At 36.0% G+C, this 25,506-nt stretch overlaps 1 protein-coding gene across 4 annotated transcripts in view; it reads left to right on the top strand.

The window, feature by feature from the left end:
* The first annotated feature begins 1,038 nt into the window (after window positions 1-1,038).
* snx9b (sorting nexin 9b) overlaps window positions 1,039-25,506 on the top strand; it is a 26,801-nt gene continuing 2,333 nt past the window's right edge. Inside the window, exons 1-18 of one of the 4 annotated variants that reach the window (XM_079584720.1) lie at window positions 1,081-1,377; window positions 4,198-4,284; window positions 4,413-4,487; window positions 8,782-8,889; window positions 10,961-11,032; window positions 12,502-12,664; window positions 14,708-14,743; window positions 15,570-15,708; window positions 16,516-16,597; window positions 16,780-16,905; window positions 16,981-17,098; window positions 17,180-17,310; window positions 17,406-17,512; window positions 17,742-17,845; window positions 19,117-19,194; window positions 19,540-19,616; window positions 25,032-25,121; window positions 25,332-25,446. In XM_079584720.1, coding sequence (XP_079440846.1) covers window positions 1,366-1,377; window positions 4,198-4,284; window positions 4,413-4,487; window positions 8,782-8,889; window positions 10,961-11,032; window positions 12,502-12,664; window positions 14,708-14,743; window positions 15,570-15,708; window positions 16,516-16,597; window positions 16,780-16,905; window positions 16,981-17,098; window positions 17,180-17,310; window positions 17,406-17,512; window positions 17,742-17,845; window positions 19,117-19,194; window positions 19,540-19,616; window positions 25,032-25,121; window positions 25,332-25,446 — 1,720 coding nt within the window. In that variant the 5' untranslated portion in view covers window positions 1,081-1,365. Of the gene's footprint in view, window positions 1,378-4,197; window positions 4,285-4,412; window positions 4,488-8,781; window positions 8,890-10,960; window positions 11,033-12,501; window positions 12,665-14,707; window positions 14,744-15,569; window positions 15,709-16,515; window positions 16,598-16,779; window positions 16,906-16,980; window positions 17,099-17,179; window positions 17,311-17,405; window positions 17,513-17,741; window positions 17,846-19,116; window positions 19,195-19,539; window positions 19,617-25,031; window positions 25,122-25,331; window positions 25,447-25,506 lie in introns of all 4 variants that reach the window. The other 3 variants (XM_079584721.1, XM_079584722.1, XM_079584723.1) reach the window with 3 other exon arrangements.

The raw sequence follows: 25,506 nt of genomic DNA, 5'->3' as shown, positions 1-25,506 counted from the left end.
TAATATGATAGGCTATATTATTTGAAAAGAGTAAGAGTGCATGGCCATAATCTATCATGTAACCAGTCGCTAACAGTTTCCTTACAGTTTGGACAGGGCCTGGTTAAAAACAGGCAGAATGCATTACAAATTATTATAAAATATTGCTGCCCTATAAAGTATGCAGCTCCTTTTCTGCTATATTAAGTCTACTTTACTGTTGGCTCTGCTGCGTGTGTGTGCAGCATTGGTCAAGTGCAGAAGAAATACCTCTATTTTCCACTAGACGGCTCTATATGCACATATCTAAAGTATATTTATGAATAATGAATGATCTCCACTATAGCGAAATCGGGTGGTAAATGTGGATTTGTGGAAATGTTTTCTTTCTTCTTCTTTTAATTTTTCCAAAGGTTAACTTCCTCGTTGGATATCTAAAAACCCTTTATTAAAGTACTTCAGATAACAAACATTATCATTGTTACACAAAGGCAAGCCTACATTCCTACAATGCATTCAAGCAGCAGAAAGAAAGTAAAGTAAATAAATATATTTTAAAAAACATTAGATATAAACTAAATCATTAATTTAAAATAAATAACGAAATATAAGCAACGCCCGTTTTAATAAGAAAACGACTTTGTACTGGCTTTCTAAATACTTTTCCCCGCTTTCGTGTATTTGTGAAATTTAACTTATGGCCACTAGAGGCCGCTCTAACACGTCCCGCCATTCTTAGTTTGAACTTGACAAAAGATGACGTAATCATTACTTAAAAACATCTGGGGGGACCAAACTATACTTAAAAATACCTACTTGAACAAAACAGACTTTGTTTTGTTTATTAAACATTAACACATGTTTAATGTTAGTTTAGCACTCTTAGACTACAGTCACATTATATGAAGTAGTTAGCCTATATATAAAGTGAACATAGTATATTTTAGATGCTGTATGATAACCATAAGCCATAACATGCAATATTTGTTGTCTTTTATGTATTATAGATAATATGTAAATATTATTTGTACTTTTATTTTCAATAACACTTTTTTTTGCCCCTACAGCAGCTGTGTGGCTTTTTTTTCAGGGGGCTCGCTCAGTTTCCGGTTGTGTCTCTTATGTGTGTGTAACACACTCAGCTGCAGAGAAGTTGAACAGCTCATGACTGCGGGGCAAACGGCGATTTTGGATTTACACACATTACTGACCCGCTTGATTTCAGTCTTTTTGGGTCGAAGAAGAGGATTATGTGTTATTGGCGATGTAAATAAACTAGTTTGAGAAGGATCGTTTCTGGCATAAGAGAAATGTCTGGATGAAAAAGAAGAGAGTTTATCGCCATTAAACTACAGGTTTCTGTGATGACTGGTTAATGTTTGTATAATGGAGTCGAAGGTAAGGACTTGTTTGACGTGTTTTTGGTTAAAGTTTATGGCTGATCTGTCTGTAATTTCTTTGCACTGAGATCACACTGGGCTTGAACTGCCAAAGTATTTCCAAACACACGTCGATAAATTTACTCTTTAAGTGTTCAGAACTGTCTCAAACATCATAACCGACCTGTTTAACACTCCGTAATGGGGTTGAAATGCCCCTTTTTTGTTATTTTAACGGCGTTAATGGGCTTTCTGGTGAACGTTGGAAAATATGGATCATTAAGAGTCTTGTGACATTTTTAGTGGGGTCATGACGTCATTTGTGATGCATGCTGGGATATGTAGTTAAAATGTAAATCATTCACCAAGATTAGTTCATCATAATAACCAACACACTAACTAGTTAGTTACCTATATAAGTGAGAGTTTACAGCTTTCTGAGTGTAAATTCTTCATGGAATGAATATGTATATATTACACATACAGTACAATATATACATACACATGTGTGTGTGTGTGTATACATATAATTTGTTTTAGATTAATTATGTTAATGTCCTTATCACAACCAGGAAAAAGATCTGAAACAAATAGGCTACATAATTTTATGTAAAAATACTGTAAATTGTCTTTAAAACCATAATATTTAATATATTATCTTTTTATGTTGATTATTAATTGCCTCTAATTTTAATGGTAAAACTTTATATTACACCAAATATCTGTAAAAACTACAGGCCTTTAAAATGTTTAATGGGGGGGGGGGGCTGTCTTTATTATTCACCTAAATCAAAATCAAAATGACTGCATTCTACGTGAGATGCATTTACACATAAGTTGTGAGGTTTGACGACGTTGTTCCAGTTTTTCATATCTTTGTCTTTTATCTTTTAGTTTCGCCTTTTCTTTGAGTTGTAATATATAACCTTAGTTTAGTCCTTAATTTAGCCCTGCTCCCTTGACTGTCTACATGAGGATGTCTCTAATGATGGAGGGATTCAGAGACACATGCTGCCATGAGCACACTTCTGCTGCAAGGCTGATTTATCAATCCCGCCTTTATGAATTTCTCTGTAATTTGATCTCTATTGCTCATATTACTTCCTCCTTTTGTCTTGCAAGTCATAATTTCTATTTATCATCAGTCATCATCACTTAGTTTTCTACTTGAAGACTTGTTGTGAAAATGGTCATGGACATTTGACATCAGACAGTGGTCCAACCGGCCTTCTTACATATTTTTTAAGTGATGTTAATTTGAATCAGAAGTGTAGTTTCTCACACACAGACTCTCTGTGTCTGAGTCGTGGCTTGTGAATCGCTACAGAGAGAGACCCTGTCTAACTGATCATACAGACCTCACTGTTTGCTGTTTCGTTAGCTTCAGGATGTGTGCGTTTCTGTGTTGCCTCTATATGTGTGTTAGAACAACTAAAGCTTTGTGGAAAATGTTTTCCCCCTCTATGTATGGTGGAATGATTCTGTTTTGTGATCATTTGTATGCTTGGTTTAATCACAAAAACATGGTCTAGGCATATATAATTCTGTTTTAAATTTCATCATCTTTTATCACTGCAGTTCAGTACCTTATGGATGAATCTCATGACCAAATGTCCAGGTTCACACCAAAAGAAAACAGAAGATAAAATGGGATATATACTTTAGCATGCACTAAGTGCAAATAGCTGGCAGAGGCTATTTACACTAACTCCACCCACTGACGTCTGGATGGGTCAGACACAATTATGTGAGATGCTAGGCGTGTGGCAGATAGTTTTGACACAAATCAACCCGAGTTGATCAACTCACATCAAATCGAAAAGGCAATTATATTTAATAAAAATGTAAAAAAATATCTGAAAAGTGCAATTAAAGTGTCTAATGTTTGTTTAATTATAAAGTTTTTAGGGTTAGGGGCAAGTATAGGGAGGGTTTTATTGCCCTAATAAGGTGGCTTCCATTTTAATAATTTTAATAAATGTAGTAATTTACACTCTGTTATTATCACATAGGCTACCGTTTAATGTACAACACCGAGGTGCAAGCCGCTACTATTTATAAGTAGGCTATAAATAGCAGAAATACAATTTTTACACTTATTACAAAGAAAAGACTGCTATTTTTGCATAGTGTAAATATAATCTATCACTACTTTCACTTAAATAGCATATCGCTAAGAAAATGCTGCTATTTTTACTTGGTGTAAATCGAATCTATTGCTAAGAAAATATTCTATTTTCACTTAGTGTTAATAGAATCTAGTTGCTGTGCAAATAGCCGCTAAGGAAATGACATTTAAGAACGTTTACCCTCAACAAAATGATTTAAACTCAGTTAAAATTTAATTCAGTATAACAAATACTACAGTGATGTATAATAATCACTTCAAATTTAGTTAAGATATATATATATATATATATATATATATATATATATATATATATATATATATATATATATATAATTTTTTTTTATCCATTACAGTGCTGAGAGAGCATTGCATAAATTTAGATTGTGGGGAAACTATGATTGATTGTCTTGAAAATCAGAATGCAGTTGTCCTAAAATAAGCCTCAGTTTTTGTATAATATATATATATATATATATATATTTTTTTTTTTCATTTAATTCACTCTTTAGTTGCAATGTTCATTCATTGGTTCCAGAAACAGTGTGAGTTAAACATTAATCAGGTTAATGCTGAGGTCCTGTGCTTTTAATATGGTCCCAAAAAATCCAACCGAACAAGTCTAGCTGGTTCTTTCCGTTAATGATTGCTAACATGTCCTAACACATTTGGTGTCATGTCCTTTACTTTTACTGTTCTACTTCCACACAGGCACAGGTTTTATATGATTTCTCGGCGGAGCCTGGGAATAATGAGCTGTCGGTCCGAGAGGGTGAGACAATCACAATAACCAATCCGGTGAGTTTATTTCACTTGCATAATGTTTCATAACACCTGGCTCTCCATGTCTGCTCTGAGATGTTGCATGTGAATGGGTGGATCAGAAGCTTCTGTGTAAAGCTGATCCGCTCCATTTCTGTTCCCAGAACATTGGAGGAGGATGGATCGAGGCAAGGAACTCTAGAGGAGATGTCGGATTAGTACCAGAGGACTATTTAGAGGTGAGCAGTGTTCATCCAAAAGGCTTTATCATACACTACTCTCGAAAAGTTTGGTCTGTTTTGGAAAACAATTAAGTTTTATTCAGCAAGGAGGCATTAAATAAGATCAAAAGTGACATTTACTAAAGATTTCTAATTCAAATAAATGCTGTTCTTTTGAAGTTTCTATTCATCAAAAATGCCTAGAAAAAAATTATTTTAACTGTTTTCAACATTGATAATATTAAGAAATGTGTCTTGAGCAGCAAATCAGCATAGTAAATTATCAATATGATTTCTGAGGAATCATGTGACACTAAAGACTAGAGTAATGATGCTAAAATGTATCTTTGCTATCACAGAAATAAATTACAATTTAACATATTTTCAAAAAAGTTAAGTAAAATAAATTTTCTGTATTTATGATAAATGCAGCCTGTGAGCACACAGGAGACCTCTTTTAAAAACATTTTAAAGGGGTGGTTGATTGCGATTTCACTTTTTTCATTTTAAATAGTGTGTAATGTTGCTGTTGGTGCATGAACAGTATCTGCAAAGTTGCTGCGCTGAAAGTTCAACGTAAGCAGAGATATAGTCTTTTAAAAATCAGGAAGTTTAATGCCTACAAAAACGACTCGAATGGGACTACAACGAGATACTTCCCGGGTTTTATACGTAGCTAACCCATACATTTACATCAACCCTCCCTCCGGAATAAGCAAAAAAAAGGGGGCGTGGCCATATTTCTGCGGCGTTGTGGAAGAGGAAGAATTATAGTGGAGAGCTGTAGCCATGCCGTCGAAAGTGTGTTATTCTCACCCAGCTGTCATGTCTTCGGTGTTCGGGCTTCCTATGGACGCTGTAGTTCGTCAACAATGGCTACAATTTCTGTTTTATTATGTTCCTGAAAATTACAATCGTAGCTCTCTGTGCTGCGCATTTTACGGAAGACAGCTTCCAGAATCTCCACGAATTCAATGCCGGATTAAACAAGAAACTGTTTCTAAAACATGAAGCAGTTCCAACTTTAAAAACTGAGGCAGCCGTTCTTGGGCCACAACCTGTAAGTAAGACTTAATAATTTTAAATGTTTGCATGTATAATTTCAGACGTAAGTTTATCAAGGACGTAAACAAATGCCAGCGCTCGCGTTAGCCACTTAGTTATGCTCGTGTGTCTATGACAAACGCGTACAAACATTTTGAACCTGCAATTTGTAATTATGTACTAATTTTGTAAATGTATTTTCCATGTATACTTTATGAAGTAATTTTTCGATTTGATCAAGAACGTAAACCAAGTTATATTAAATGTTTTATCAGGAGAAAACCGTATCTCAAAAGCTAACAAGTGTCAGCAGTGGCATTTTCAAGTAACAGCGTATCGAAATTATTATATAATAATAGAATAATAATTTAATAAAAAAAATACCATTCAGAAACGTTTTGTAAGAGCCGTGTTTGGGGAGGTTCTGCTTGACTCTTCATTGCCGCTTTCTGGGTCTGATTCTGGCTCAAACTGACGGCAGTATTGACACCATTATTTACATTTGACCGGAGCACATGCAACTTTCGCCCGTAAAGGTGATGGGCGTGAAGTTTCCGGAGAACGTGCACTACGCTGTTTAGCCAATTACAACACACCGGCCCAGCTAACCAATCTGAGCCCATGCCTGTGTCTGAGGGAGTGGTTTCATAGAATCAGGAAGTCAACCGGTCGTTCAAATGACAGAGGAGAAAGCGGCTTACAATAAAGGTCAAATTTATGAAAAATAAGGCTAAAAAAAAAAAAAAAAAGACGAAGACATGTTATATTGCACCCCATAAACACAATCATGCAAAGAAAAAAAGCAGTAAACCACCCCTTTAAAAGTCTCTCTGATGGAAGGGGCTATAATAAGATAAGAGAACATTTATTTTACACAATAAATACTAAAAATCATAATTTCAAAGGTCAGGTTTCTCTTTATCAACTAATATTCAAAATATTATTATATTATTAAATATTAGCCAATTAATTCCCTGGGCAATGTATTAGGCTTTCAGCCTTTCACTATATATGATAAAGTATATAATACAAGATTATTATGATTGTCTCTCTCATGGACAAATACACATATTGCAGTGTTTTATGACCAAACAGACAGAGGAACTAACGCTGCTGGACTGTGACCTGTTTGATCAACAGGAAGTGTGTTCTTTTCCTGTGGCCAGCCAGAGTTAAAGTGTATTAGTATAGGGTTCAATTCCAGGCGTAAATGGGTAGTTCACCCTAAAATGAAAATGAAGTCATAAACTACTCAGTCTGGTGTTATTTTAATCTTTCTTTTATGGACCACAAAAGGAGAATTTAAAAAAATGTCCCTCTCGCACTTGTCCATATAATGGCAGTGAATAGTGACCAGCATCAAGCTTTTAAAAAAAAGACACAAAAGTATCACAGAATGATCCCATGTGACGTGTTGTATATCCCATGTGTTGTACGATATGAAATTTAATCTATTATTGAACGAAAATCCAGACCTTGGCCGTTGGTATTCAGCTCTAGGCTATGCGACATTTAAATCTGTTAGCGCCGCAATTTCACTCCGTCTTGCCCAGAAAAAGTTGTGAGAAATCATAATTAACAAAAACGCAACATGAAATATGATTCATGTAAGTTCTTGTCTGAGGTGAATCTATCAAGAAGTAACAAGAAGTTATCACGTTCACATCTGTCAACCGTCATTCTGACTTGTCATCGGAGTTCTGGTCCGAAGATATTTAACTCAGAAATCCCAAACTGTATCCATGTACTTTCTTCACTAGGCATTGTATTTCATGTCGTGTTTTGGTCAATCTTGATTTCTCACAACTTGTGTGCTTTTTCTGGGCGAGAAAGAGTGAACTGCGATGCTAACAGAGTCACACGAACGCATGTCTTGTAAGCCGTGCACAGACCAATGGCCAAGGTTAGGATTTTTGCTCAATAATATTTTTAATTTCGTATTGTATACCCCCAGACAACTTGGTATATACGACACATGTCGCATGGGATCAATCTGTGATAGTATTGCATCTTTTTTAAAAAGCTTTATGCTGGTCCCTATCATTATTTTTTAATTCCTCCTTTTGTGGTCCATAAAAGAAAGAAGGATTAGAACAACACCAGGGTGAGTAAATAATAAATAAATTTTGATTTTAGGGTGAGCTAACCCTAAGGCTGAATGAATGTGCTAGTTTTACTAGTGTGGAAGTGTAACATTAACATTTGAAATAGGAGTTCCACCAATTTAATTTATTGAAAATTAAGCTACAAAAACATTCCGAAATCTAAAGGTTCAGTGCAGCAGTATCTTTGTGTTAAGGTGCCAAATTATGTGTAGCTGAATCAAATCACATTATAAAGCCATCCTAAGGCAGTAATGCACATGGAGACCTGGTAAACAGTTTACTCTGTATAAATAGGCTGTGAAGTGATTCTGCCTGTTGCTGGCCACAGACATACATTTAGATTTCCCTTCTGACCTCAACTCACAGCTGCACTATCGTACAAACACACACGTGCTTCCTTCATTTCTCTTTTCACAGAGCCAAATAAATGACCACATGTTCACACTTCTCCAAATTCACATTCTTTGGGCACCCCAAAGTTGTTTTACATTCCTGGATTCTGAAGTTTTATTAAAATTGAAGTAAAATGGGTTGCTACTTTTATAAATTAAAAGTAGAGGGACAAAATGGCCTTGATCTAGACCAAACTTTCATATGAAGTCATCAAGGGGCAAACCACTTTTCAAGATTTTCCTTTCAAAACGAGCAAAGTATTTAGTATATCCTTGGCCTTTTTATGGATACATCTAAGGCCTCAGTAACACCTGTCTCTCGAAATGTTTCACTTTTTCTTCAACTTCAGCAGCCATTTATGATAGTATTTGTACTTTGAGAAGACTTTGCACTATTTGGACTTGAAGGGAACAAGTTTGTCTACGCATCTACCGATTCATATGATACCAGCAATCAAAATGCATTTTGATTGAGATATTATATCCTGAACAATATTGCTTACCAGATAAAATGTTCTTTGGGGAGGAAATTTCAGGGGTCAGAGAAAAGTAAAATATTTAAAAAACAATCATTATTATAATTGATCTTAAATTATACTATACTTCAAACTATTATTAGAAACTAAAATTATAATAATAATTATAATTATAATAATTATCTATAATTTTGACAGGACTTGCATTCAGTCTCAAATAACTCAACTCAAATAAAGTCAGAATTGGTGCCCCGACACTTATTTAATTGTCTAATTTCTCTTCATGTTCTTCTAGGTTAACCCGCCTCAACCTTTTACCTCTGGAGGAAGTGCAGCCGCCCTCGATCTCTCTTTCTTTGACAGTCACGTGCCGACCCCAGCCACTGCAGCCAGCACTGCACCGGTAAGCCACAATGAGCATGACGGGAAATTTCCCATGTGAATGTTTGAGTGAGTCTGTTGACTGATGCTGCACGTAAAGCATTCGGTTTTATTTATCATGTCCAAAACGTGCTGTTCTGTTCATTCTCTGTGTTGCGTTCCTTCTCGGTGCATTTCTCCCGCTGTTTAACATCCTGAGAGGAAGTGAGCAGGAAGGGAGATTCCAGTGCCGAAGCATAAAATACCTTACTCAGTCAAAGAGTTTGCTTGCACACACATTTTTACATTCTGAGGATGAAACATCCTGTGTTGCTTATTCAGAGGATCAGCGAGGGGCCAAATGTGGAGGATGATGATTTTTAATTAAAATACAAAACGAAGTGTTTGGACTAGTTGAGGTACTGTGGGTTTGCTTTCAGTGCTGAAGACAGAGGATTTCATAATGTGTGGGCTGAAGTCTTTTCATATGTTGCTTTGTTTTTCCGAGGAACCATGATTTGATCAGCAGTATTTTGAGGAGTGGGAAGCTGTTTGACAACTATTGCTTTCAGTTGCAAAAAATGTGTCTCCACTGGCTCAGTTTTTATAGTTTTTAGCAGTATTAAAGACAACATGCAACAGCTTTCATTAAGCTTCCATTTAAAGTGACACATTTCAGAACATTCAGCAGGAAATAATATCATGATTTGATTATGGTGAAATGTGTTAGAACATTTAGAGAACCTTAGCAACTGTATAGCAAAGCCCTGGCAACTGCCCAACACATGATAGCCGCGTGACGATGAGTTTTACACCCTTGTAAAAAAAATATATATATTTTGATATTATTACAATGTGCAAGCAAGTGTATCATGAAAGTGTACTCTTAAATACACTTAAGTGTCCTTTTATTTCAGTAACATTTTATCTTCAAGTACAGTTTTTTAAAAATATAAGAATTTAAGTTCTCATTAAATACAATTAAGTGCACTTATGGTCAGGGAAGCACTTTTTCTTGTTGATGTAAGCATTTAGTTGGTGAAAAATTAACCATCAGCCTCAGAGGCATAGAAATTTATTTCTGTATTTAGGATCAATGTTGAGTTCATGTTGTCTTTAAGTTTCAAAAGCTTATAAAGTATGTAGCTTTAGTACCTTGAAGTGTATAGCACATATATAATCATGATTATTCAGAACTGATCATGTAAAACCACCCCCTGATGTTAAATAGTTGCTTATGGTGTTATCTCAAAGCCTGAAGCTGATTGACTAGTTAAGGGACAGACTTTAACCTATCTGTAGTCCGCATGTGCTCGATAGATCACTGATAACAGATGTGAAACCAGCAGAAATGCAAGATACTTATGAGTCATAGTCAAATTTGTGTCATTGTTAACCACAGACATCCCTGTGATGATCTGTAGGCATAATTAGTAGTCAGCTCTCTCAAAAAGACATTTTTTATTGGGTGGGTCATCAAGTAGTGATATACTGTATGTTTTGTAAGACATATAAGGTCAACTCTGAACAAAATTATAAACGCAACACTTTTGTTTTTGTCCCCATTTTTCGTGAGCTGAACTTTAAGATCTAAGACTTTTTCTATGTACACAAGGCCTCTTTCTCTCAAATATTGTTCACAAATCGGTCTAAATCTGTGTTAGTGAGCACTTCTCCTTTGCCGAGAAAATCCATCCACCTTACTGGTGTGGCATATCAAGATGCTGATTAGACAGCATGATTATTGCACAGGTGTGCCTTAGGCTGGCACACCTGTGTGCCAGCCTAAGGCAATATATATATATATATATTGCTTTAGTTGTGGTTGAGTTTTGATGATACAAGCATTTGTCTGAAATGTGTCATAAATCAAGTGGACACTGATGGTGAAGTTGCATGATTGTGTATTAGTCAGGACTCCACTTTCAAAACTATTTGATGAATAAGATCTGTCTCTATTTTAAACCCTTCAGTGTGTGCGTGAAGGTCTCAGCTGTGCCCCTGATATTTGAGGAAATCAGTGGTTTGATGGGGAAGATCTTGACTTTAGTGTCATATCAGGGTAACTCTTCCCTTTCAGGCACTTTATGATGATGTCACGTCTTTCCCCTAAGGTGGATGTAGCTCAGCCGGAAACCCCAGTCGCCCAAGTTACCCCAGGCTTCTCTTCCACCTCACCAGATGAGGTACCCAAAATTAATTTGGCATGATGGTCTCAGAGGCTCAAACCTGGAGCCCTCACTAACAAGACCAAATCCGACCCCATTGATCTCACTACAAATCACACATCAATCAAACTGATCAGCACTGTTACAGCTAAATGGACACATCACAGTTTGCCAGCTTTTAAAACATAAATGGAATGATTTAGTCATGTTGGATAGCTACTTCTGATTTATGTTGCAGAATTTGCTTACAGAAATATGTTTTAAATTATTTTCTGTTTATGTCACGGTTTAATTTTTCATGTGTTTGTTGAACTGAACTAAAAGCTGTTCTGTTATCAGGTTTTTAAATTATCTAGACTGCTTTTTGAGCTGCTTTTACTGGCTTCTTCTAGCTGATAAACCGTATCGATGAGTTCAAAACATGCCCTCTATTGAATTAAGTTTCTCAAATTACATTTTTCATTTACATTAGCAGACACTTTTATCCAAAGCAACTTATAGATGAGGGCACATTCCAGGCACACATGAATCCAATCCACATAAACGCACCTTAACACTTTCTAAAACAGTCTTTCACAGCATGGTGCTGCATTCTCGAGGCATGACGTGGTTTTTGCATGAGCAAATAAGTAGATACCAAACATGTAGGCTAGTGTTGGACTTTGTCTGATGCATTTCTGTCGTCGACTTGGGTACAATAACAATGATATTTGCACTTGCAACTATCATTTGACTTAGAGTTCCTCAAAAGTGTTATTGATTATGACGGGATGATAACATGAATGAGATCTGGATGATGTGTGTATGTGTGGGCGGCCAGATGATGATTCGGAGACACAGAGCTTATGGTTTCTTTCTCTGTGGCTCTGGGCTTTTGTGTCATCAAGGCCACCCAGAGGTCCATTGAGAGTCAATTGTTCAGTGTTGACTAGTCAAAGCATCCATTTGTAAGGTAAACATCACTTTCTATTCAATATGTCCATCTATGTACGTATATTGCCATTTCGTGGGCTTTCTTTAGAAGTCCTTGTATCGACCGACATCTGAAAATAGCTGCCCAAATAGTGTTTTTCAGGCTAATAGTAAAAACCAAAGGTTATTAGAGCACTTATCATTGTATGTGAGTGGGCTTTTTTCCTTGGAAAGTTTTTAGATAAAAAGACCTTTTCACTGGTAGGCAGGGAATGGTCAAACACTACATGTGGCTTGTGTTATGAAAGATTGTGTGCATGTGCATTTATAATATTTACAATCTACAGGTCAAAAGATCGTGTGGCTGACCTCAACCAGCTGAACATGATTTAAATGAACAGAATCACTAAGTTGTTTTTCCGTATGTTTGTGAGACTTCTGCTATGCTGTGGAAAATAATTTAAGAGTTTTGATCTGAGGCCATTAGTGAAAATGCTCCTAGTTAATGCGTTTTTAAAAAAAAACAATTTATGATAGAGGAATTGTAAAATTGTTGTTCTTTTTCCTTCTTTCAGACAAGTAATGGTAATGATCCATGGGCAGCGTTTGACAATAATGCCTCTGGGGGGGTTTCTAATAACTGGCCAGCTCAGCCTGAGGGCACAGAGACGGGGAAAACCAGCAGCAATGCGTGGAATTCTGGAGGACACGGGCACCCGCAGGCTTACCAGGGTCCAGGTAACAACTCCCAATTAACCCACGTTTGATTGTTCAGTCTAAATTATTGGTTCTCAAACGTTTTGACTCCAAGGCGCCCTGTTGTCCACAACTAAATTTGAAAGCCCCCTGGTTTTGTTTTCAGATCAATTTAATCTGTGGGATCTACAAGTAATACAATGTAACTCAAAGAATAATTAAATTCAGGATTGCTGAAGTATTAAGAGCTAAATGTTCTTCAGGGATCCAATTCTTTTTTTAACCAATGAATTTACATGAAATCACGAACGACTGGACGAATCGTGGATAAGAGTTAGGGTACAGTTACACAACAACAGTGTACTTAAAAATTACTTTGCGTACAGACGACAACGTTGTCAAAGTGATCCCCGTTCACACGGATCCACAAAAACTACTTAAAATGCTGTATTATGCAAGCCAGGCCAGGTCAGAATTGGAATTGGGGATGTTAGAATTTGGCATATGTAAATAATGCATCTCTACATCATCATGATGACGATAATTGTATCATTTTCAAAAAACGTAATTTTTTTCTTATTTTAAATCAAGTCGTACTTGGAAGTTTGCTTAGGCCCCTTAGTGGTTAAGACCTTCCACTGGTCTAAACAACTGAAACTAGAACATAAGCAGAATGTGATTCTTTTCCTGTGTATTTGGGGGATTCTGGAGGCTATATAGACAGGAGGACATAAGATTAAGGAGAGAATTGAACTTTTGTGTCCTGCAAGAGTGCCAATACTCAACAACATGCCCGGGTTGTGTGCTCTAACTGTTAGGCCACAGCTCCAACCTGAAAATGACAAAAATAGGGGAAAAAAGTCCAAAGTATCCAAAGGAATATGATATGATCTGTTCAGCTAGCCTGTGATGTTCACGGCTCACATTTTTCTAGTCATGATCTATCCAAAATTTCGCTCTTGTGAAGAGTTAAACTTGTAAGCACAAGCTGTAGTGATGTCTGAATCATGAGCAAATCATTTGTTTGAATGGGTTTATGTTAATGAATCAGTTGAACTGGTTCACAAATATGGATGTTATATATTGTAAGTAATAATTTGCAATGATTTCATTGTCTCTTTCTATGATTTTGTCCTGTTGATTATATACAAAGTGGAAAACTGAACACCACAGCCACAAGGCATAAATACTTCCCATAATGTTTATTCCTCCCCGGGATCTGTTACATTCCTCTTAAAGGGTTTCAGTCCAGCATATTTCGAAAACAGGAAGGCTCTAGCCAAAGTGCTGTAAATTGTGTTACATGGATGTTCTTGGCTGATTCTTTATTACCAAAACAACTTACAAGAGAGGAAGAATGCATTAATGGAACATTAACATACTGTGCAGAATTTACTGTGTATTTAAGTTGCATAATATGCACTAATGAACAAAACCTTTTGTTTAAAACCTTCTTAAGTCTTGGCAGTCAGATCATATAAAGAGGCACAAAACATTTAAAAAATCGCAGATATTACTTTAGGTTCATGCGGCACCAAAAATTGAAAGCCAAGTTGCTTTGTGGAATATGTAGTATTCAGTATGCATTGTTTTATGTGAAAATATGAAAGTTGTTTACGAACTAGTTGTGGAAAATGTGGCCGTGCTTTCGTGATTTAATTTATGACTTTGAGTCATGTGTTAGGCTAAAGTTTGTCAGTGATGTCATCTCTGGAAGATCAAATGTTTCATTTTGGAGTCATAAGGAGCTGAAATTCAACTTTTCCAGGCTGTAAAATGAAGCTTTTTCAAGTTTCTTCAAGACAAACAGAGTGTGTAGATTTGTTTTGGAGAGGTTTTCCCATGAAAACTGATTTATTACCACAAGCAAGATGACTCTTTCACCGAATTACTTGTCCACTCACAAAATTCTAGGTATTGAATATGGTTTGATTTTCCCCCTCAGTGCTTGCACAATCCGTTTAATAGTTTTTAATGGAATGTACATTAGTGGACTTTAGAATATGTAGAGCTGATATTTTTTTATGAAAAACAAGCTTAAAATATTTATTGTATCATAAAACATATTTTCCTTCTTTTCTGAAGACATTTACCCCTACCCATGTCTTATTGAGCTCTCAGGTAAATCATGAAATTCATGTAAGGACTTTGATGTGGGTTTTAATAACAAGCTGCATGAGCTCAACAGTTGTGTATGTCTATGAGTGTGTTTGTTTTTAAGGGGTTTTCTTGCTGTGAATTTTGTTGTGCATTCTTTAACTAGAGTCCCCAGTGTGGCTAACTAACATATTGAAACTTTTTTTTTTGTTAAATAGTCACATCAAAACTGACTTAGAAACTTTTCAAATTAATTTAGTTAAATAGTCACATTAAAACTGACTTAGAAACTTTTCAAATTCATTTAGTGTATAGATTTTATTGTTGTCAGAAACCCGGACTTTCAATCTGATAATGAACATCCATCATATAAAAAGTTTATTATGTTTTTGTGTGAAAATTAATAAATTAGTTTTTGCACAAATTAAGTCGTCACCTTTATTTATATGGCGCTTTATACAAAACGGATTGTTTCAAAGCAGCTTTACAGTGATAAACAGGAAAAGTTATGCATTTCGGCTGAAGTCAATTCAGTGTTGATTCAGTTCCTTTGTAAAGATCATCAATTATTAGATTAGTTAACTTCATCTATAAAGCAATTCTGGAAAAAAAATTATCCAGCTCAGTGCAGTTCTCATACAACAGTGTCAGTACAGTCAGATCAATAATATTGTTGAATATTATTTACAGCTGTGGAATCATTTCTACTACTAGAGCAATAAAGCTTTGTCCAAGGTTAGTTAGCATGTCTGATTTGTCCTGACTCTTGGGTTTGGCTTACTAACACCTGGTTCTCACAGTGCTTTTCTGTTTGAAGTATGTTTGAAGTGTGTTTAATGACTGTTCATAGGCGCAGAGGACGATGAGTGGGACGAGGAGTGGGATGACGTAAAGTCATCGGGTGGCTATGCTGAATCTGAGGCTGGAGAAGGTGGCGCTATGAACAGAGGCGGAGCTCATGGTTCATCCATGAAAATTTCCCTCAATAAGTAAGTCAGATGATTGCGCCACACAGATTGGACACACATCCAAGAGTCACACAATAAAAAAGCAAACAAGATGCACACAACTTCTCAAATTAAAACTTATTTTACACCATATTTATTTAAAGTTTTATTAAAATATTGAAAACAGAAAATTTACATTGTTCATTTGTAATTTTATTTAGAATTTAATTGGAACTTCCACAAGAAGGAATTAACATTTCTGTTTATCTCACAAGTGTGCATGTTTATCACCCAATGCTGATAATCTCAAAACATACACATTTCATTCAATAATACAACCTGAACAATTGATCTGTCTATGACTACCAGTGTTGGGGATAGTTTTTGCGGTACTACCTAAAAAAGTAAATAATTGTGTTACTTAGTTAAAATTAATGTTTTGTTTCTTTTGTACGGTACTTTACGTCTGTTCCTGCACACGCATGAGTGCATGTCTAAGTGACTACGTTATGAAGAGTAGTTTAAAAGATGTTTTAGCAAATGAGTTAAGCAGTAAAGTAACATGCAGTCCTTTAAAAAAAAAAAAATTAAAATATTAATGTGTAAAATCTATAAAGTAATGAGTTACCTTACTCGACACATCAAAAAGTAATCGGATAACATAATGCATGTTACTTGTAATGTGTTACTCCCAACACTTTCACTGCTATTGTACGTGCTGTTGTACGTACTGTATAACATGTTTTTAAGTTGATGTGCTTAATCAGTTGATGATATTAATTTAGCAAATTTTTTTATTTTTTATAATTTCATGCTTTGTCCTTTGTAAGCCGTATCTTCTCTCTGCAGATTCCCTGGCTTCTCCAAATCAGGTCCTGAGGTGTACCTGCTGTCCAAACAAGCTGCTAAAGGAACCAAGTTACCCATTTATGTAAGTCACTCATTTAATGTGCCATTTATGGTATTGTTTCTTTGATTGATAATGCTTTTTTTTTTAACTTGCTACTAAAATGGTTCTAAAATGGTATTCATGACTTCATCAAGGCTTGCATATACTGCATCGTATTCTGTAAAGTACTTATCTGAAATGAATATGTGTATACTGTATTTCAGATTGGAGAAGTTGGGCCAGTGTGGGCGTATCCAGACTATCAGCTGGACTGTGTTGTCGCTGACCCTAAAAAGGGCACCAAAATGTACGGCCTCAAGAGTTACATTGAGTACCAAGTCACACCTACCGTAAGTACAGAAACAATCATGTTTAAATGAATAGCTTCATTCCAGCTGATGTTGTCTCATGCCATCCTTTTGCAGACCACAAACAAGCCTGTCAATCACAGATACAAGCACTTCGATTGGTTGTATGAAAGGCTTTTGGATAAATTTGGGTCGATGATTCCAATCCCCTGCTTGCCTGATAAACAGGTGACAGGTGAGTAATTTTCGTTACATATTGTTCCCTGTAAAGAAATTTGAAATTAAAATAAGGTTGATTAATGCCCCCCTTTTTTAGGTCGATTTGAGGAAGAGTTTATAAAAATGCGTATGGAGAGGCTTCAGGGTTGGATGTCGCGAATGTGCCGGCATCCGGTTATCTCCTGCAGTGACGTCTTTCAGCTGTTTCTCTCCTACAAAGATGAGAAGGTAAGTGTGTTTCCATCTTTAATCTGAATTTTATGCTTAGGAGGCTTTGAGACGAAGCTGTTGTTGCAGTATTTTATTACACATCTGTATTACAGGACTGGAAAACAGGAAAGAGAAAAGCAGAAAAAGACGAGACGGTCGGAGTCATGGTTTTCTCCACGATAGAGCCTGAGGGACTGCCAGACCTCGACCTGGTTGAAGTGTAAGTCTTACAGCCCACCTTAGGATCACTTCCCAGATTGAAAATCCAGCTTAAGATGGCTTCTAGCTGGTCCAAGAGGGTTATTAGCTTGATCTGTTGTAAGTTGGACCAACTCAAGCTGATATGATCAACCAGAAGCTGATTTGGTGCTTGTCTGAGATTGTCTTCCAGCTAATAATGAGCAACCTCTTGATGGTGATGTTCATCTATGTTGTCTTGTTGCCTTCAGAGAGCAGAAATGCGAGCAGTTCAACCGCTTCACCAAGACGATGGACGACGGTGTGAAAGACTTGCTGACCGTAGGAAATGAACACTGGAAACGCTGCACAGGCCGTGAGTGTCACTCGTTATGACACTTAAAGTTGCACTCTGTATATGAAAGATCAAGATTTTTTTCTTAAAGAAATTAATACTTTTATTCAGCAAGGATGCATTAAATGACTACATATATGAGAGGTGTAACGGTACATGTATTTGTCCCAAACCGTACGGTAAGGATGTCACGTTTCGGTGCATGCAGTCGCCCAATGAATACATTGTCACAGGCGCTCCACACTCCAATCCAGCGTGCATTTATGCAATGCTGTTTGCTACCAGTAAAAGGCACAGAAAATGAAGAGACGATGATCAGTATGTTTACATCTCTCAACCAGTGTTTCAACTGGGGAAAGATATCAATAAAACCGCTTGAGAATATATCTCATGTAGCATTACATTTACCTCAGGCATTTAGTGTTGACTGCAGGTTAGTTCGCTAGAGAAATAAACTCTAGACGGAAGCATTTTGTATTTGCACTATATTAGCCTATTCATTATATTTACTTAACTGGTTAGTAATGTCTTGATTATTTAATGTATGTTTAAATACATTTGTCATGAAAGCAAGTTATGACAGCCACTGTGTAAATGGTTATATTTTAAAAAAATTATTGGAGTAGAAAATTAACTAATAATTAGATTTAGAAGTTAATACAAAACAAAATTATGTGCAATTTTGTGTTTTTTATTTTTTTATTTGATTGTTGATTTATTAAATCTAAAAATAAATGGCAACTGAATTTAATAATTTGGGCGCTGTTGTTAATTGTAACCTTTAATATTATAGTAATGTGTAATTAAAGGTTCCCCATATATTTTCCAGTAATAGCTTAAAGTTTTTTTTATCTTTAAGAAAATTAATTCTAATAGAATGTATTAATTAACTAAGCTATTTATTTAAACACATATACACATTTGTAAAAAAACAAAAACAAAAAAAACGTTTAATTAAAAAAGAAGCAATTTTGTTCAGTTTTCTCCCCCCTGCTGTACCGAACCCGTACCGTGACTTAAAAACCGGGGTACGTACCGAACCATCATGTTTGTGTACCGTTACACCCCTAATATATAATGTGTACTGGTATATTTATTTCATTTAACAGGCAAATTTGCCTCTTTTTCAACAAAGTGACCGTTTCTGATATTTTGTGCTTTGTTCATGCTTCATAGTTTACTGTCCAAACTATATTCTGATGGAGTGTATTGTGATTTATAATAATCTCTACAAATGAGATATCATACTCGGGCTGATTAGTCTTATTTCCAATTATGCTTGTTTTTCTCAGCCCTTCCAAAGGAATATCAACGCATTGGCAAAGCTTTCCAAAATCTGTCCTCAGTGTTCATCAGCAGTGGATATGAAGGTATCAGAATTTTTTTACCTCATTGACTTTCTTTAGTAAGAGGAAGAGTTTCTGTTTACCATCTGGTCTAGTTCTGAGAAACTGTATCAAACACCTCCTTGTTCCCTGTTAATGTTTTTTAGCTTCTTTTTCCCCCCTGTACCAAGCAACTTTGTACAAGTAGTATATTATTTGCAGGTATTGCCTCCCTGAAAGATTAGACAAGGGCACTACGGTAAAGCATGATTGTGACCTTCCCAGTCACCTCGCTTGAGATTCAACCAGCAGTCTTTGTGTTACAGTCTAGATGTTCAACTTTTAGTTTGTTTTTATTATCCTGATTGTGTGGTTGTGTTTGACCCACAGGAGAGGCTGCGCTCACAGACGCGCTGACGGCAGCAGGAAAGACCTACGAGGAGATCGCTCAGATGGTGGCGGAGCAGGTATTGAAACCCTTGAACACATCTCAGTTCTCTCTTAAATCAGGAAGTTATGTATCTCTCAACCTCTTACGTGATAGGGGAAACGTAGCGGTCTATGTATCAAAACATTCTTAGCAACCAAGAAATTACACTACCGTTCAGAAGTTTGGGGTCGTGAGATTTTTTTATTTTTTATTTAAAAGAAGTCTCACCAAGGCTGCATTTATTTGATTAAAAATACAGTAAAACCTGTAATATTGAGAAATATTGATAGTTTAATATAACTGGTTTCTATTTCGATATATATTCAAATGTAATGTATTCCTGTAATGTCAAAGCTGAATTTTCAACATCATTACTTCAGTCTTCAGTGTCACATGATCCTTCAGAAATCATTGTAATATGAAAACATTTGTGCTTCTTAATATTTTTGAGGAAACCAATATATTTTTTCAGGATCCTTTGATGAATAGAGATATTTCGTAACTTAAATGACTTTATCACATTGGACCAATTTAAAGGGTTAGTTCATCCAAAAATGAAAATTATCATTATTTATTCACCTTCGTTCCAAACCCATAAGACTTTCGTTCATCTTCAGAACAAAAATGAAGATCTTTTTGTCCCTCCGTTGACAGCCTATGCAACTGACACTGACGCTTCAAATTGTAGATAAAGAGATCGTAAAACTGATATGAATCAGCGGTTTAGGCCACATTGTTTGAAGAGACTTGATCGCTTTATATGATGAACAGATTTAATTTAAAGGGTCATGAAACCCTCCTCTTTCTTCTCAAGTCTAGCTCACAATAAAGACTATCTATCTACAATCTTTTTGAAAAATACAACTTAAATGGGCGTGGATGGCTGTGAGAATAAGGGAGGGGAGTGGGTGGGGTGTGGTGTGGCACAGCAGGGGAGAGGAGAGGGGGATAACTGTCATCGGCCAATGGCCCATGTATATCGATTGTCACTAAAAATCAGTGGTTAAAACGTGAGGAAATGCTAAAAAAAATTTATAGCTGGCAAAGTTCAAGTCTAATGAAATACACTGACACCTTATTTTTGTCCTTTCAAAAGTAGGCTAACTGAATGCCCTGCTACATATATTAGCCTACAGTAATCGTAATTCTATTCAAAACATATTAATGTACATGTATAATTATAATATCATTATAAAATATATATTTGTTTATATACACGCACTATAAATGCATAAGCCTATATTTGAAAATAATACATTTTCCACTTTAAAAAAAAACGTTCCGTACATAGCCTAGAACTACGCGCCCATTGAACCCCATAATAAAAAATAATAATAAAACGGTCAGGGTTACTTTTCAGACACACACACACACACCTCTGCTCTGAGGGATAGAAAAGTCATCGGGACTTGGTAACGCATCACTCGCAAGATGCAACCTGCATTGGTGAACAAGGCCGACATTCTCCAGTTCTCGAAGCTCTCTTGTTAAAAATGCTTGCTACACACACACAGTTGATAGTTTAGATGTGTCCGTGGTTGATGACCAACCAACCCGGCCAGAGTCTAGCCCTGGCAGCATCGCGGGGAAACATATGCAACGCACTGGAACTTTTGCACCACGAAAACAAACACTTGCGTCCCATGATTGCCTCTCTCATTTATTACACAATATCACAGTTTGACATGTCTGTCATTGGAAAGATCCACGTGGTGTCATGAATAATTAAGAGACAGTGTCTTCTCATAGGATATGAAAACTCAGTCTCATTAATAATTATGAGACACCGATGAGTCATCAAAGCACTACAAGTGCTGTGACGTGGACACTATGAAGATTTTAAACCTGGAAGACGAAAATAGCGGAAAAAAGATTTAACCATTTTCCCCCTACTATTAAATCTAACAGATGCTAATATTGTCTTCAATGGAGTTCAACACAAAATCACAGAAAATTTGGTTCAGGGTTTCATGACCCTTTAAGCATTTATTCACATATAAACATTGATCAGCGTACATAAACAGAAGCTCAAAGAACCTGCTTGACACCCAAGAACAAACCTCATTGGTTCTTGCTGAAGCTCAAACGTGCTGTGTAACACGATAATGAACCTCATTGGTTCTTGCTGAAGCTCAAACGTGCTGTGTAACACGATAATGAACCTCATTGGTTCTTGCTGAAGCTCAAACGTGCTGTGTAACACGATAATGAACCTCATTGGTTCTTGCTGAAGCTCAAACGTGCTGTGTAACACGATAATGAACCTCATTGGTTCTTGCTGAAGCTCAAACGTGCTGTGTAACACGATAATGAACCTCATTGGTTCTTGCTGAAGCTCAAACGTGCTGCGTAACACGAAAATGAACCTCATTGGTTCTCGCACATCAAGCAAACATGCTTGAGCTTCCGTTTACCATATCTGGGGGCTGTTCCATAAAACAAGATTAGAATACAAGCCAGACTTATTTTGGTTAGTCAGACTTATTGTCGGTTGATTCTGTTTCATAAAGCAAACTTAAAATAGTTCAAACTCAGTTACCCTGGCAACTTATGCTGGGAAACTAGCCTGGTCCAGGGCAGGCTAACTGTCAGGCTAAGCCTCAGTTGTTGCACAGATCCTCTAACACTGACCAATAGGAACGCAATTACTGACAATCTCTCATACCATTATTTGACTTTATTAACCACTATAAGTCCAAAAATAAATATACAGTAAAGAAAATCAACTTAAATAAGGCAATGATAAATTAGACAATATAGACCTACAAACATATGTCGGGGTTTATATACATATATAAATATATAGGCTATATACATATATATCCTACAGGTTTTCTTTTCTTACTGGCTGATTTTTTTGTGATTTTATTAGATAGTTTAAAAAATTTATTAAATAAATAATTACAAAAGCACAGTATACATTTAAACTGGTAAGATGAATCTGAGCTTAGTAATTGCTAACCTACACTTGATTTACCCCATTACAATAGTCCCTTTACAGTTATTTATATCATAAAAATACACAAAATTGTAGGTTTAAAATTCTAAATAAGGCACATCTAATGTCCAACAACCAATATTTTAGCATTTATATTTTATGTACTTTATTATGTCTTTCAATTCAAATACATTTCACAATTATACAAATGGACAGTTCCTTTAAAGACATAATATTTCCCCCCAATAAATCTTATTTTTCCTTCTACTTTTTTCTTTTGTGATAATACCCACCAACACATAAAAACAATTAGAACAACAACCATTAAGTACATAGTTAGACACTTTTACATATGAAAAAAAATGGAAAAAAATCAAACATTCACATATTTATATCAAACTCTTATAATGACACATAATTCATAATAAGTTATTAAATTAATATTATTTAAATATCAAATATTAAATAAGTAAATAAATAAAATAACAAATAACTAGAATTAAGGGAGGGAAGGTTATTTAGTTATAGGCTAATGTATTCCTTTATTTTATGGAATATTCTTTGATTTTAGAGTTGCACATATCTTTTCAAAATGTATACTTTTGCTCTTAATTTCATGTTATCCTCTTCATAATGCACTGTATAAACTAAATCTAACCAAACCTTCTTGCTTTCTCCAAAAAAAAAGAAGATTGCTTTAAAAGCTGTAATTCCTAGCATTCTAATTAAATAAGTATAAGTCATCTTTTTTAAGTAGCTTAGGTCCTAAACCCAAAACTATATTTTGTATCTTTATTATATTTGGTTTCTTAAAAAAAAAAAATTCCCTGAATTAGGCCTACTTCTGTTCAAAAAGTATAAAATTAGTGTAATGAGATATACTGTAAGTTCACTGCAACTGATCCAACATCCTAAAGATAAATTATTATAATCAGAAGATATTATCATAAAATATCGCATAGCCTATTAATTTTCAAAGCAAAATGTATATTAGTCAGAATTATTGCGCTCCTATTTGGCGCGCATGCGCGCAGCAGCGCTCGTTCAATGTGAAGTTTACAGCAAAATTGAACTATTTGCACGACTTTCTAAGATTTTCAGATGGAGAATATTCCTGTGAAATGTAAGTTTTGCAAACACTATGTCTCAAACGCATAAAACAGCACAAAATATATGCAGTTTGATGGTGGATCGATTTGATCTATGATCGACCTCCAGGGCTGCTTAAGAAACGCGTGCACACGCAGTTATCTAGACTAGATAAACCTGGATCAAATTAGTGGGATTGCGTGAACTTGAATTACCTTTTATGAAACCGCTTTAGCCTCAACTTATTTGTTAGGTTTATTCAAGTCGGGTTTTGGAGTTTAATCCCCGCTTTTCTTAGCATCTTTTATGGAACAGCCCCCTGATGTGTGAATTGATGAATGTTTATATGTGAATAAAAGCCTAAATTCAATCCGTTCATCATATAAAGCGATCGTGTCTCTTCAGAAAATTTGGACTAAACCGCTCGACTCATGGGTTAGTTTTTACGATCTCTTTATGCGCTTTTTGAAGCGTCAAAGTGGTAGTTTGTGGACTGTCAATGGAGGGACAACAATCTCAGATTTGATTAAAGATCTTCATTTGTGTTTCGCAGATGAATGACAGTCTTACAGGTTTTCAACGGCATGAAGGAGAGTAAATGATGACAGAATTTTAATTTTTTGGTGAACTAACCCTTTAATGCATGCTTGCTAATTAAAAGTGCAACTCTTTTATATAAAAAAATTTTACTGACCCCAAACTCTTGAACTAGTATATGTACGCTAATTTCAAAATAAACCCAGACAGGATGTAATAAAAGCTGCTATATAGGAGGATAATGCCGTAGTTGTGTGTGTTCAGCCTCTGCCTCAGGCCCGTCCACAATCATTTAGCCTTGTGCTTTTCATCGTCATCGGTGTCAATGAATGAAAAATGCAATGAGTGAAAACTTGGTTGTTGTTTGGCCTCCAAACTGTGATTGTTGGAAGGTCTCGTCTGGTAAGTGGTCCTGTGGCGCCAGTGTAACATTGAATATTTTTAGAGCTCTGTTAACCCTTCATGTGATCTAGTGAACATGTCTATAAAGATATTAAGTTGAAAAATACAGCTTAATAACAGACAGAGACTGCCTGTAGTGTATTAGTGTTTACACTACAAATGCAATGTTACTGACTACCTCCGAATGTGAACTTTTTTTACACCTGCATTTAATACTGATTTCTTACACAAATTGCCTGTTGCTTAACGATTATTTGAGTCTAGTTGTAAGGGAATTAATTGTTTTAGTTAGCTATTTTCTCCCTCAGTTAATGGTTGTTTTTGTCCAGTTCAATTCGTGTCTGAGAGTAAGAGCTCCACCGTGTGTGCGCATACACACATGTGTTTGAGTGACGTAAACCTTTCGTAAGCTGTTGAATGAAGTGACCCTGGGTGTGTTTGTGCGCTGTCTGGTTTAATCATTTCGTCTTGTCCGTCTCTTTCTAGCCTAGGAAAGACCTTCACTTCCTCATGGAAACCAACAATGAGTACAAAGGTCTGCTGGGATGCTTTCCTGACACTATTGGAGTTCACAAGGTAAATCTACTCTCACAATGTCTCTTTTCATTCTTATAGAAACACTGTTTTAAAACCTAGTGAGCATCCTGACCATCATAGAACTGCGTTAGTGACCTTTTAGGCAGCTCACTAGGTGTCTGAACAGCCATTGAATCTATAAAAAGTGGATGGGAGCCGAGAAAATTGGAGAATTCATTCGGCTTTTTGGGGCGTCTTTCTTTTGCACAGGCTGCCATAGAGAAGGTCAAGGAAGGCGATAAACTAGTGGCCGCCGGTAAAATCAACTCCTCAGATAAGACCTCCATGTCTAAACGTGCCAGCACCATGTCATACTCTCTGCAAGGTACTGTGACCTACTTGCACTGACCCCAGAAATCATTTAGACACTAACCACCTTTATATG

The sequence above is a fragment of the Phoxinus phoxinus genome, assembly GCF_949152265.1.
Source record: "Phoxinus phoxinus genome assembly, chromosome: 16".
Lineage (NCBI taxonomy): Eukaryota > Metazoa > Chordata > Actinopteri > Cypriniformes > Leuciscidae > Phoxinus > Phoxinus phoxinus.
This window is presented reverse-complemented; position numbering and strand designations above follow the sequence as displayed.